Source organism: Elephantulus edwardii, unplaced genomic scaffold, assembly GCF_000299155.1.
Source record: "Elephantulus edwardii isolate Elephantulus edwardi_28Jun2011 unplaced genomic scaffold, EleEdw1.0 scaffold00014, whole genome shotgun sequence".
Classification (NCBI taxonomy): Eukaryota; Metazoa; Chordata; class Mammalia; order Macroscelidea; family Macroscelididae; genus Elephantulus; species Elephantulus edwardii.
The window spans coordinates 16,665,317-16,680,826 of record NW_006399764.1 but is presented as its reverse complement, the minus strand read 5'-3'; the positions used below and the strand labels follow the sequence as shown (position 1 = coordinate 16,680,826).

Here is a 15,510-nt window from a genome sequence, read left to right as displayed (position 1 = left end):
TTAAAATATCAATTAAAAAAAATAAAAAGAAATATATCTCAGCCGAAAAAGAGAAAAGAACAACACTAAGGGGGATAAAAGTCACTCTGTATCTCAAGATTCAAAGATAACCGTTTTCAATATTGTTTACTGTTTTAACAGACTTTGGTCTATCTAACCTGTAAACCACAGACATCTTGGAAGATTTTAACCATCAATAAAGAAGTCAATCATTAAGATACAGGTGTTTTGAAAGAGTTGACAGTTTTATCATGAGTTTAAGTAATGCAAGTAACCCTGCTGGTGAGATCCAAAGGTAAGCTGCAGAATAAATGGGTGGTGGGGTGGATGGTAAGCATTTTTATGGGATAATAAGAGTAGTGGCAGCTTCCTGTGAGTAGAACTGGAACAGCAGCCATGGTGATGCAGTGCTTAAGCACCAGTTGCTAATGAAAGGTGGGGGCTCCAATCTGTTAGTGGCTCCGTGGAGAAGGAGGTAGCAGTCTGCTCTTACCTTGGAAGATGAACTTGACACGCTCCTGCAGTAATTCTCTTCTGCCCTGACTCTCTATGAGTCAGAATTTGGCTAGATAGTTGTTGTTATGTTCCGTGGAGTCGGAACTGACCCTTGGTGGGCCCTCCAGTATGTATTCCGGGGCAGTAAATCACACTGGAGCAGACTGCTTAACTTTCTCCCGTGGAGCAGCTGGTGGATTTGAACTGCATACTTTTGGGTTAGCAGTGCAATTCCTTTTCACTGGGGTGGGAGCGAAGGTGGTTTGAGGAGCAGGAATGATGCCTCAATCTAGTTGGGAGTGGATTTTGAGACTGTGTGAGGCACTTTGTGGTTGGTTTTTTTTTTTTTAAATTTATTATTTTGAGTGTGTGTGTACTGGCCGTGTCAAATCGGATCTGACTGGTACAGGAGGAGATTGTCCCTCCTTCTCCAGTAGAGCATCTGGTGGATTTGAACCACATGCCTCTGGGATTGCAGTGCAGCTTCTTGACACTAGGCCACCAGAGCTTTCTGGAACTTTGTACTACTTTTGTGAACTTGGAGCACAAAGATCCACTTATCTGTTCTTTTGTCACTGGCTTTTCCTTTTCTGCTGCCTTTGGTCCTTTCCTTTGCTGCTAATTCACATTTTTGTTTGCTTGATTACCTTGGTTTGTTATAACCTCATTGGCTTTAATGTCTCTTATCGCTTAATTCTAATTCACAGCTTCTATTTAAATTTTCTGTTGTTGTTTGTAGTTGTTGCGTCTAATATGACTGATAGTGACCCTATGAACAGTGCATCTGAATCCTCTCCTATCCTGTACTGTCCCTGTCATCTCTGACACACTTGAGCCCTTTGCTATGGTCACTGCATTAGTTGAGATCTTCCTCTCATTTGCTGACCCTCCAGCTTTGTAAGCTGCTGGCCCTTTCCAAGGAATAGCCTCTCCTCACCACATGCCCAAAGCATGTGAAATAAAGCTTTGTTATTTTTGTCTCTAATTTTCCAAGACACATATTTGTTCTTTTGGCAATTTGGGGAAACCTAATACTCTCTTTAGTGTGCTGTTATTTTACTCAGTTTATATTCCAGGATGGAGCATCTAATTGCTTATCATTTGTGTACCATTTATTTCTGTTCTTGGGTGAAGTGCTGTGTTTGGTTCTGTCACATCTGGTGATGGCTGTCCATGATAAAGAACTCTATCATTCAAGAGAGTCAATCTCTTGGTGGTTTTTTTTATTATTAATAATTTTTGTGTGTGTACCATTAAATCGGATCTGACTGGTACAGGAGGAGATTGTCCCTCCTTCTCTAGCAGACCATCTGGTGGATTCGAAATGCTCTCCTCTGGGATTGCAGTGCAGCTTCTTGCCTCTAGGCCACCAGAGCTCCCCTGGAGAATGAATGAATCTCAAAGTATGGGTTTGTTTGTTTATTTTTTAATTTTTTTTTTTAAAACTACAGTATTTTTAGCATAGTGATTTTATGTCTGATAATCTAATAATGTTTTGAATTTTTTTAGTTATTTCTTTTTCTTATATTTTAGGAAAGTATCAAAGGTAATAGTCCTTCCTCAGAGTTTAAGAACGCCTGATCTAGGCTGTGTCTTCAGTAAGGTTGTGTGGGTGGGCAAGCTCCATGACTAATGTGCACCTCACCTATAAATAGGATTTGCTAAATAAACTGACCCCACTTATCTTTAGAAGCTACCTTAAATTCTTTCTGGAGCAAGGTAGGGAATAAATAAATAAAATAGAATTTCTTTTTCCTTTTGATGAAATTTCATCTTAAAGGTGTGTAAAACTTTCAGATCTTGAAAGAAACAGAAGAAGCCCTCACAAAATTGGCCTCCTTGGTCCCTTGAAGGTTCAAAGCCTGTTAAGTAGAGTATTGTCAAGTTAATCATTGCTCTGGTATACATATGTATGTATTTATATATTTTTTCAAATACAAAAATACGTTTAGATTTATAAGAATTACAAATGACAAGAACAAAACAATAAAACTTTTTGTAATCTTACCACTTAACTATTGATAATATTTAGGTACATATTTATCCAGGCTTTTTCTTATGAAGATACTTGTATAAAATACACCCACTCTATACTTATCAACATGGTTAGGCTCCAAAGACCAGGTTGTTAACAGTAAATTGTCATTATGTAAAAATAGAGGGTGAAGACCAGTAACTCCCAGGTAATGCAAGAGATCTGTTCTTAATCATGACTTTAAGAATTTGTATGTCCTTTAGGAAAGGTGCAAATAGTTCTTCTTGGCTAATATTGAGAAGAATGGGAATCCCAGAAGACTTAAAGGTGAAACCTATATCTAGACCAAGAAGCTGTTGTGTGAACAGAGCAAGAGAACACTGCATGTCTTAAGGTCAAGAAAGATGTGCGCAGGGCTGTATCTGTACTCCATACCTATTCAGTATGCTGATTGGATCATTTGAGAAGCTGGACTTTATGAAGAAGAATGTGGCACCAGGAACAGAGGAAGACTCATCAACAACCCATGTTTATGCAGCTGACACAACCTTGCTTGCTGAAAGTGAGAACTTGGAACATTTGCGGCAGAAGATCAAGGACTACAGTCTTTAATATGGATTGAATCTCAACATCAATAAGGCAGAAATTCTCATCACCAATAATCAAAATCATGGTAAATGGAGAAAAGATTGAAGATGTCAATGATTTCCTCTTACTTAGATCCACAGTCAACACGCTAGGTACCAGAAGTCAGGAAATCAGAAGGCATATTGCATTGGTAAAGTCTGCTGTCAAACACCTCTTTATAGAACTAAGGAGTGCAAATCTACCAGATGCTCTGCTGGAGAAGGAGGGGCAATCTCCTTCTGTGCCAGTTGGATCTGACTCGATGGTACACAACAACAACAACAACAATAAAAATACTAAAGAGCAGTGATGCCAATTTAAAGACTATGGTGTGCCTGTTTTAAGCCATAGTCTTTTCAGGCATTTGCTATGTCCCTGAGTATTAAACAGTAACTGAGCATGACAGAAAAATAATCAATGCCTTTGAGTTGTGTGGGAGAAGAGTACTGAATATCAAATGATAAGCAGTTGGACCCTCTGTCTTGGAATATAACCTGAGCAAAATAACAGCACATTGAAGAGAGTACTGAATATTCCACAAACTGCCAAAAGAACAAACAAATACAGCCAGAACGCTCCTTAGAGGCAAAGATGGTGAAACTTTGTCTCATATATTTTGGACATTTTGCTAGGAGGAGGGACTGTTCTTTGGAATGGAATATCATTCTTGAAAAGGTGGAGGATCAGTATAAGAGAGAGAGACACTCAATGGGGTGGAATGACAGTAACTCTGTCAGTGGTGTCAAGTCTAGCAGAGATAATGAGGAAGGCATATGAAAGGATAGGGTTCAGACCATTGTTTATAGGGTCAGTAACAACCGTGCAAAAAAGCTCTAGAGACTTTTCAGTGATTTAAAATTTGCATGTTCAGCAAGGGAAGGTGATTGTAATGAATACTTTGTTAAGAATAGGAATTGACATGCAGCTCCTGCCTCCTTCAATTCAAGAAGCTCACTGTTAACAGATTGAGATAGGTGAGTATACAAACAGAGAAGCAGAATAGAGTTCTAGATCACTGTGGAGGAGGTCTCAGATGTCTTGGATTCAATACTTCCTCTGTCATTCCTTCACTGTATCCTTAGGGGTAAACACTTCTGCCTTCCCCAGGCTTGCTTTTAGCGTCCATAAAATGTGAATGTTTTGAAGATTAAATACATTCCTATATATATATAGTAGAATTGATTCAATAATTTCAAAATGAGAGCAGATTTATATGACATTAAAGCAGTTCTTCAAACATAGTGACCCTTTGCTCAAAGATGGTAGCTGACTGTGTCACTTTAAATCTATGTGCTAATAATCCCATTTCATGCATAAGGCTTCCTAAAGGGGTCACTATACTCTTTCCAGGTCTCATGCCACGACTTCAATCTGTAATTTTCCCCATTCTTGTCAACATGGCCGATCACCCATATATTGTAATGACAAAACTAGTTTGAGGTCCTGCAATTAAAGTGCAAGTAAAATTTATATATTGGATGTTCATGACCCAAAGGAAGCCTGTATGTCATTAAACAACTGACAAATGATATCCTTACACAACTGCTAAATATCATTTAGTAACTGCCCAACCGCTGAGAATCATGGCCCCGCCGAGCTCACATACACCCCTACCTGTCACTCACCGCCAGCAGTGCTCGCTCCTGGCACCTCAGTGTTCGTTACTGCCAGGTGTATGGTGTTCATGTGTAAAAGAGTTGGGTGGTAGATTTTTTTTTTTAAACTTACGTTGTAAATGCGAAATGTCACATTACAAAGTAGTTGCTAAGTGAGGAGTTTTTATGGAAGGTGCTGTTGATTGTTACCCATAACGACTGTCTGAACAACAGACCTGAAACTGCCCTGTTTGTTGCCAGCCTCATCATCTCATACACACTGGAGTCCACTGCGGCAGTTACTGAGTCAGTTTTTCTTGTTGGAGGTCTTCTTCTCTTTTGTTGACTTTCTACCTTCCCAAGCACGACATCCCTTTCTAAAGAATAGCCTCTTCCAGCAAGACGCCTAAAGTATGAAAGATGAGACTGCCATGTTTGCCTACAAGCGGCACTATAGCTGCACTTTTCCAAAGACATATCTGTTTGGTCTTTGGCAGTCCAAGGAATATTCAGTGCTCTTTTTCATACCACGCTTCAAATGCATCAATTCTTCTGCTATCTTTATTCATTATCCAGCTCTCTGATGTGTAGCAAGTGATTGAAAAAGATTATAACCTGAATCAGGTGCACCTTAGTCTTCGAACTGATGTTATTGCTCTTCTGTATTTTGGAGAGGTTCCTGACAGCAGATTTGCCCAATGTAATACATATCCTGATGTTCTATGCCAAAGGTATTGACTGTTGATCCAAGCAAGGTGAAACCTTTGACAACCTCAGCACTTTCTCTATCTACCATTATGTAGCCTATTAACAGAAAACAGTGATGGTGAGTTTTCTTGATGTTGAAATGTAATCCATATTGAAGGCTGTAGCCCTCGATCATCTTCAGGAAGCATTTCAAGTCTTCACTTTCATCAAGCACAGTTGTGTGATCTGCATAAGGCAGCTTGTTGTTGAATCTTCCTCCGATCCTGATGCCATATTTCTCTTCATTGAGCCCAGTTTCATGAATTAAGTGCTCAGCATACAGATTGAATAGGTATAGAGAATATGTGAAATATTACTTGAATTGTGTTTTTGTTTGGTTTTTTTCAGTTCTAATTTTGAAAATACAAGTGAGGAATAGTTGTATTTTAAAAATTAGAATTAAACCCCCAAAGCAAAAATAGAATCATCTTTTTTTTTTTACATCTTTAGTAGCCTCATCAATTTTAGAAAGAACTTACCATGTCAATAGTCATCTGTCATGATTTTCAATGGCTAAATTTAGCATGAGGCTAAATTAATTTAAATTCCATTATCTGTCACCAGCTACATTTCTGTTTCTATGGATTTACCCTTTCTGAACAATTCATGTAAATAGAATCATTCCATGTGTGCTCTTTTAGGTCTTGTTTCTCTCACTGAGGCTTATTTTTGAGGTGTGCTAACTTGTTGCATATATCAGCATTTTTTTTTACTTTTTTAAAAAATTAATTTTAATAAACATTTACAGAGATTTTGGATTTTCATTCATTCATTGCCGCACTTTTCTCCCTGCCCACCCCTCCCCACCAGTTCGCTCCCCTCTACGAAAAGAAAAAGAAAAAAAAATTCCTTCATGTATCAGCATTTTTATCTTTTATTACTGATTGCTGGTGGTATGTGCTCCTGAGTCACAGCGGACCCTTCAGCAGGTTTTCAGAGACTATAAGTTGAATGGAAGGAGATTGCCCGTCTTTCTCTCCTGAAGCAGCTGCTGGACTCAATCCACCTGCCTTTGAGTTGGCATTGCATCTCCCTACTCACTAGGCCACCAGAGCTTAGTGTTACAATATTTATACAGGTGTCTCACATTTTGTTTACTCATTCACCAGTGTATAGATATTTTGTTGGCTTCTACATTTGGCTATGATGAAACATCAATATTTGCATGTAAGTTTTTGTATAGACATATTTTTTGTTTTTCTTGGGTAGATCCTACTAGGAGTAGTATTGCTGTAAGTAGCAGCCAGGTGCTTTGGGGACTGTGTCCCATTTTACTCCTCATAGTTAATACCCACCCCGTCCTCTGATGTCCACTAGATCCTGACTCCTGGTAACCCTCCATCAGATTTCTGGGGTTGTGCATTTTCATGGGAAGAGACTACCTCAGAGCAGTTGGTAGACTCGAACTACTAACATTTCAATTAGCAGACCAACACATAATACATTATGCCACCAAGGCTCCTTTGCGTTTAATAGAAGGTAAAAATGAAGATTGGAAGGAAGTTCTGGGGGTCTAGTGGCAAGAAGCTGTGCTGCAATCCTGAAGGCACGCAGTTTGAATCCACCAGATGCTCTGCTGGAGAAGGAGGGGCACGCTCCTCCTGTGCCTGTCAGATCTGAGTCAGTGGTACGCAAGAAAGGAAAAAAACAAAACGAAACAAGATTGGCAGCTTTGTGTCTATAACTTTCGCTGTAGGGTGATCTGGCCACCAAGCTTTTCAGGAGCATCTTTGTGTTCCCATTTTTAGACTTCCACCCCCACCCCCCCGCACCTTGCTGTTTAGAAATATCGGACACACTTTGAAATATACTTAGTGAGAATGAACATTCTCTTATTTAATTTTGCTCCCATTTTATAGGTTGAAGAATGAACCATCTGATGTAAAGCAAATGCTCAAAAGTGAGTCAGACTTAGATGTTGTTGCTGATCTCAGAAAGAAACTCCATCGGGCTAAGAAAGAAAAATTAGAAATGACGGCGAAGCACAATGCAGAGGTACAGTTTCTTCTTGAATTATGTTCAAAGTAGAGTTTGATTATATTAGGTTCATTTTCTGTTATGAACACCAAGTTTCGCTCTATCACTGTACTATTACTGTGTGTAAAAAAAAGGAAACAAGGGTAAGGAAAACAGTGTGTTTGTGTGTAATAGAATATGGTGTTTTTGTTGTGTGTCGTTGAGTCAGAACTGATGCATACCTGACCCTCCAGGGGGATTTCAGAGGCAGTTAATTGCCTGTGAGGAGATTGCCCATTCCACTCCTGTGGAGCAGCTGGTGAATTCGAACACTGTGCCTTTGAGATTGCAGCTCAGCTTCTCACTCCTCGGCCACCAGAACTCCCAATGCAATATATAGGAATAATAAAGTAGAAATTTAATGAGTCATTATGTTTATTTACATGTTGCCTCATAAATAATTTAATTAAGGGTCCATGTTGGTGACAAATATTAATTGCTTCAGGTATTTGATGACTGAAGGATTGATAAAGGACACATTTTTATAATAACGACATAAATTCCTTTGTGGCCTCAGTCATGAAAAAAATCTCTTTTTAAAATACCCAATTTGAGTGTGGAATTTTTAAATCATGGCACAATTCATACATTATCTTCATTTTCCCTTTTTATTCTGACACAGATGTGTCAAATGCGTTAATGGTTGGTTACCCAGTGCGGACTGAGAGTGGGGTGGAGCTCCCCAATTAAACAAGCGTGGAAGAAGGAGTGGCATCCACTTCCATAATAGCTTGCCTCCGGAAACCCTATGAGCCTGGAGAGAGGATGAAAGGCACCCAGGCATCAAGGACTCTCCTTCATAGGGTCGCTATGAGTCGCCTGTGACTCAACAGCACTTAACAAAAACAACAACAACATTCTGATACATATTTTTCTTTATGTGTGTATGTAAGTATCTCTATATGTACACATATATTTTAAGTTACAGCAATTGTCTCTTCTCTAAGATAATTCACTATTTATATATGTCCATCTCTCTTTGATTTATATTCTTTTTCTATTTTCTGTGCTGAAATGTTAAGCTTAGCCTGGACAGCGTGGTGGACTAGAATGAATGTGAACTCGATTTCTGGCCCTTCCTTGCACTAGTTATTTATCCTGGTGGTCACTGGCTTATTCTGAAATGATGACCTCAGTGGTAGTTTGGATGATGGGTGAAATCAGTGTGTAAAGTACTAGTATAATGTCACAGTGGCTGTAAGGTGCTGAGATTTAGGCATAAGCGATGTGTGTTCTTTCTTTTGCTAAGTTCTGATGCTACCTTTTTGACAACTTTGATTAAAGTCTTTTAGTATGAATCCCAATATTCCTTTTGTTGATATCCCATGACATTTTGTAGCAAACGGCAGTTTTGGAACCCAAATACTTGGTCATGCTTACCTACTCTTTAGGCTAAGCTTTCTGAGACAGAGAGCAGTGGCTGCGTTTGGTTTGTCTCAGATTCTCTCATGTTGGTTATTGGCATGTAAATCCCAAACCTCTGCTCCTGTCAACTCAGTTCTGACTCATAGTGGCCCTCCAATGGGTTTCCAGGGCTGAAAGTCTTCATGGGAGGTGGCTGCCCATCTCTCTCCTATGGAGCATCTGGTAGCATTGAACCATTGATCTTTTGGTTAGCAGAGCAACACTGTGCACACATACTACTGAGGCTCCTTTATTGACATATGGTAGGCGTTTAGTGGCTCTGCATTGAATAAATGTATGACAAAGTGAATTTTTTCAGGTTACATGAGCAACAATTGTGTTGCTGGTTAAAATAACAAGAAAGGAATATGTGGCAGTTTTATTTATATTTCTAGTGATACTCAAGGTAATGTTTTGATTCTAATGGAAGTAATTACTCATACTTTAATTATAATAATATATGCTGAAGATAAATGCATGGTAATTGTTCATAAACTTGAAAACTCACTTTAAAAATCCAACTGTTCATTTCGCATGACAGTACTAGTGTCATGATGATCATTCATCTATTAAATATATTCTTTCACTTGTATTTGCAACTGTGATTAGATTTCTCTTAGAAGAACACATTATCTTTTATTTCATCAAAATGTTTTGAAATATGTTCATCTTAAATAGATAGGAAATTATCTCAGGAAAGAGAAACAGTTTTCTCAAAATAGGCAATTATAAGTTCAACCCCAAATATGTGTTAATAAGAATTTTTAGTGCCTTAACTATTTATTTAGATAATATTAATTTTTTATCTATATAGTCTTTAAATATATATATACACACATACATACATATATATGTAAATGCCATTCACAAAGTAAGGGAAAGAGAGATGAAATGATTATAAAAAAATTTTATGAGCTATCATCTCACCCCAGCAACAATAGCAAAGTTCATGCATTGGGTCAGGTGCACCTTAGTCTTAAAGGTACTGTCTTGGCCTGAGAGTGACCTGTCCCAGAGTAAGCAGGACAGCTGGAATTTGAATGAGACAGCAGAGCCAGTTCTTGAAGGGAAAACCAAGTTTTCCTGGTTTTCCAGTTCAGGTAGTTTGTGGTGATCACTGCTGTTTGGCTGGACCATGTGAGACCCCTTGAGCTCAAGCAGAAAGAGTGGAACAGCTGGAGCTCGAGTGAGGGGGCAGAGCTAGTTCTTGAAGGAAAAAACAAGGCTTCCTGGTTTTCCATTCAAGTACTTTGTGGGGATCACTGCTGTTTGACCTTTGGCCGAATCAAGAAGAAAACACAAATATGCACGTCCTTTACAAGACACTGCCATACTCTTGGTCACTATATAGTTACAACAACTTAACATCTACTAAGAAAAGACTCACGTAATGTCAAGAAAGCATCAGTCTGCCTCAGTTGTCATGAAAAAAAACCCCAAAATAACCCATCTCCTAAAAAAAAACAGACCCAATGAATACCCCAGATATAGAGAGCCAGAAAAAAATATATTCATGTGGAGTTATTTGAACAGCTGAAGAAGAAGATGCAAATGATGGAAGAAACAATTAAGAAAACAAAAACTCCAGAAACAACAGTCTAGAAGAAATATTGATGAGGAGCAACTTGAACAGCTATGGAAGAAAATGCAAAAGATGGAAGAAAAAGTTGATAAAGAGGTATAAGAACTTAAAAAATCATCACAAGACAAAGAGGATGTAGCCAACACAGTACTAGATATAACAGAAAAGCATGAAAATGCAATCCACAATATTAAGACCAAAATGGCAGAAGTGTCCAACACAGTGGTAGCACAAAAAAAGTAGAACTGAAGAGATGGAACAGAGTCAGTGAGTTTGAAAACATACTTGAAGAAAAATCAGAGATGAGTCATAAAGAAAATGAAGAAAACATTACAATCATGTGGGATGATATCAAATGGAATAACATACGTATGATTGGAATTTCAGAACAAGGAAGTGACAGAGAAATCACTGAGAAAAAAGTGGAAGAAGTGCTAGAATTAAACTTTCCAGGTATTTGAAGAATGGGGAAATCCACATTCTAGAAGCACAGCAGACACCAAATAGACTAGACCCAAAAAGAAAAACATCAAGACATATCATAGTCAAATTCTCCAAATTAAAAGATAAAGCTAGAATTCTAAAAACAGCATGAGAAAAACAAAGAGTCACCTACAAAGGGGAAACAATTAGATTAAGTTTTGATTTCTCAGCAGAAACCATGCAGGTTAGAAGACGATAGAATGGCATATACAGAAAGTTGAAAGAAAACAATTGCCAGCCAAGGATCCTGTACCCAGTGAAGCTCTTCATCAAATATGAAGGAGAAATTAGATCCTTTGCAGAATAGAAGGAACTAAAGGAATATATGAAAACAAGACCAAAATTACAAGAAATTTTAAAAGAAGTCCTTCACACGGAGATGTCAAAGGAAAGTGTATGCACCATAGTGACCCGAAACAACTGAAAAAGAAGCATGGCAAAATGGCAAAAGTAAAACCTGGTCGGACAATAATCACACTTAACGTGAATGGACTAAATGCACCAATTAAAGGGAAAAGAGTAGTAGCAGAATGGATAAAAAAAAAAAGCCCACCAATATGTTGCCTAAAAGAGACACATCTAAAAAAAGAAGAAAAAGATAGGCTCAAAATCAAAGGCTGGGGGAAAAAAAATATACCAAGCAAATGACAACTTCAGACAAGCAGGGCTAGCATTTTTAATTTATGATAAAATAGATTTCAGAATGAAAACCATGATAAAAGATAAGGAAGGACATTACATACTGATTAAAAGCACAATAGATCAAGAAGATATAACCTTGGTCAACATTTATGCATCAAATAATAGACCTACAAAATACATAAAACAACAGTTAACAGGATTGAAGAAAAAAAAATAGACAACATCGCAATAGTGGTAGGAGATTTCAGCACACCACTATCACCAAAGGATAGGTCAGTCGAAAAGAAACTCAACAAAGGTGCAGAAGACCTGAACAATCAGCCAACTCAACCTAGTGGATGTATTCAGGGAATGATACAAAAATAAAACTCAATTCACTATCTTCTCTATTTCACATGATATGTTCTTCAGAAATCGATCACACATTAGGACACAAAGCAAGCCTCAGCAAATTAAAAGAACATTGAATTAATACAAAATATCTTCTCAGATCACAGTGTCCTAAAACAAAAAAATTAACCACAGGAGCATAAAGCTTACAAAATTATCCATCTGGAAGCTAAATAACTCTCTGCTAGAACATGATTGGGTTATAAGAGAAATAAAGAATGACATTAAAAAGTTCCTTGAAACAAATGAAAATGAAAATACAACATACCAAAACCTCTGGGATACAGCTAAGGCAGTCTTCATGGAGAAGTTCATAGCAATAGGTACACATATAAAAAAGGAAGAAAGAAAATCAATGATCTAACTCAACACCTTCATCATCCAGAAAAAGAGAAACAATCTAATCCTACAGCCTTTAGAAGAAAAGAAATTATCAGAACAAGAGCTGAAGTTAATGAGATAGAAAACAGAAAAACAATTGAAACCATCAATAAGACCAGGAGCTTGTTCTTTGAAAGAGTCAATAAAATTGACAAACCACTGGCAAACTTAACAAAAGGGAAAAAAAAAGAAGACACAGAAACAGAGGAAATTAAATATATAATATCAGAATACTATGAAAAGCTATATTCTGATAAATTTGAAAACCTAGAGGAAATGGACAAGTTCCTTGAAACTCATGCCCTGCCCAGATTGACAAGGGCAGATATAGAACATTTAAACAGACCCATCACAAAATTAGAAATTGAAAAGGACATAAAAAGACTTTCCCATAAGAAAAGTCCTGGACCAGATGGCTTCACAGCTGAATACAACCAAACATTCAGAGAGGATCTATCACCAATTCTACTTAAACTGTTTCAAAAAATTGAAAAAGAAAGAACACTCCCAGAGTCATTCTATGATGCAAGCATAACCCTAATACCAAAACCAGGCAAAGATATTACCAAGAAAGAAAACTATAGACCAATATTTCTAATGAATATAGATGCAAAAAATCCTTAACAAGATCATAGCCAATAGAATCCAAAAGCACATCAAAACAGTAATTTACCATGACCAAGTTGGATTCATAACAGGTATGCAAGAATGGTTCACCATAAGAAAAACAATGTAATTCATTGTATTAACAAAGTAAATATCAAGGACCATATGATCTTAGCAGTTGATGCAGAAAAGACATTTGACAAAATCCAATGCCATTTCCTGAATAAGACACTCAGCAAAGACCCTAATACCAAAACTAAGCAAAGATATAACCAAGAAAGAAAACTATAGACCAATATTTCTGATGAATATAGATGCAAAAAGTCCTTAACAAGATCCTAGCCAGTAGAATCCAAAAGCACATCAAAAAAGTAATTCACCATGACCAAGTCAGATTCCTAACAGGTATGCAAGGATGGTTCAATTAAGATACTCTATTCTATTGGAATAGAAGGGAATTTCCTCAACACAGTGCAAAACCGAGAGCAAATACCATTCTCAATGGCAAAAGACTAAAAACATTTTCCTTGTGAACAGAGACTAGACTAGGATGTTCACTGTCACTACTTTTTTTCAGTATTGGAAGTGCTTGCTAGGGCAATACAACAAGAGAAGGAAATAAAAGACATCCAGATAGGCAAAGAGATAGTTAAAATACCACTATATGCAGATGATATGATAATATACATAAAAAACCCAAAAACTCAACAGAAAAACTGCTGAGCTAGTAGACCAGTTTAGTAGAGCGACAGGATATAAGATCAATATTAAAAAAACCAGAAGGATTCCTTTACAAAGAGAACTCAGAGAAGGAAACCAAGAAAGCAATACCATTTACAATAGACAATCACAAATTGAGATAGTTGGGAGTGAACCTAACTAGAGATGTGAAAGACCTATACAAAGAAAACTACAGAACATTTCTGCAAGACACAATAAAAGACCTAAAGAAATAGAAAAATGTGCCCTGTTCATGGATATGAAGACTCAATATTGTGAAAATGCCAGTCCTACCAAAAGCAATCTACATATTCAATGCAATCCCAATATAGATATCAAATTAAATTTTTCAAGGAGATCAGAAGGGAAATTTTCAAGTTTATTTGGAGAAGCAAGAGACCACAAATAAACAAAACACTTCTGAGAAACAAAAATGAAGTGGAAGGTGTAGCACTCCCTGACCTTAAGACCTATTACACAGTGGTAATAACAAAAACAACCAAACATGGTACTGGTACAATGACAGGGACATAGATCAGTGGAACAGAATTGATAAACCAGAAATAGACCCAGCTAACTGTGGTCAGCTGATAATTCGACAAGGAAATAAAACTTATCAAATGAGGAAATGACAACCTCTTCAACAAATGGTGCTGGCAAAATTGGACTACTACCTGCAGAAAGTTGAAACAGGATCCACATTTCACACCATACACAAAAATCACCTCAAGGTGGATAAGAGACTTGGAAGTAAAGCCCCAAACCATAAAGTTCATAAGAGACTAACTGGGATCAAGCTTAGAAGCCCTAGTCTACAGTATAAAGAGACTGCCAAATACAGCCAGAAATGTACAATCTGTAGAGGATAAAATTGATGAATGGGACCTTCTAAAGATTAAATTTGTGCTCATTAAAAGCTTTTTCCAACAGGGTGAAAAGAAAACCTACTGACTGGGACCAAACATTTGACAATACCATCTCAGACAAGAGTCTCATAACGAAAGTTTATAGAATACTTCTGGGCCTCCACAAGAAAAAAGTCTGATAACCCAATTACAAAATGGGCAAAAGACATGGGAAGACTTTTCACAGAGGATTCAAATGGCCAACAGACATATTAAGAAATGCTCCAAATTACTGGCAATAAGAGAGATGCACATCAAAACCACACCATCTTACTCCGGTAACAGTGACAACATTTAACAGGACAGCAAGTAACAAATGTTGGAGAGGATGTGGTGAGATAGGAACTCTTTTACATTGTGGTATTGTACAATGGTATAACCACTCTGGAAGGCAGTTTGGCACTTCTTAAAAATGCTGAACATAGAAATTCTATATGATCCATCTATTCCATTGCTTGGAATATAGCCCAAGAAAATGAGAAGGAAAAATGAAAGTGAGGCTCAAAGGGAAACTTTTACACCGGTGTTCACTGTCTCAACAATATGGGAAAACCACAAACAAGTGGATTGAGCAATTCTGTTCCAGATCCTGTCATCATTCTTCAAGAAGATGGGAAAACTGGAATACTATGCAACACACAGGAGCAATGATTTTGTAAATTACTACCTAATTTGGGAGGGACATAGAGCATTAATTGACCAATGGTGGTGCTCTTATATCAATCAGGGACAGAGCAGTCTGAGTCCTTTGTTCATCCTAGCTTGATGCCTGCATTTGTGGCCAAAGCGGTTTCATGCCTAGGGCCCATAAAAAAAAAAAAAAAAGCATTATTCTGAGTGAACTAATTCAGTTCCACAAGGACAAATACCGTATAAAACGATTATTGTAGAATTAGTATGAGGATCCAAGAGGGAGGGAGGGCGGGAATAGAGGGGTGAGGA

At 37.5% G+C, this 15,510-nt stretch overlaps 1 protein-coding gene across 1 annotated transcript in view; it reads left to right on the top strand.

Annotated features, from left to right (window-relative positions):
• The first annotated feature begins 251 nt into the window (after window positions 1–251).
• CCDC171 (coiled-coil domain containing 171) overlaps window positions 252–15,510 on the top strand; it is a 313,076-nt gene continuing 297,817 nt past the window's right edge. The window contains exons 1-2 of the mRNA XM_006881285.1: window positions 252–295; window positions 7,299–7,434. Coding sequence (XP_006881347.1) covers window positions 252–295; window positions 7,299–7,434 — 180 coding nt within the window. The remainder of the gene's footprint in view (window positions 296–7,298; window positions 7,435–15,510) is intronic.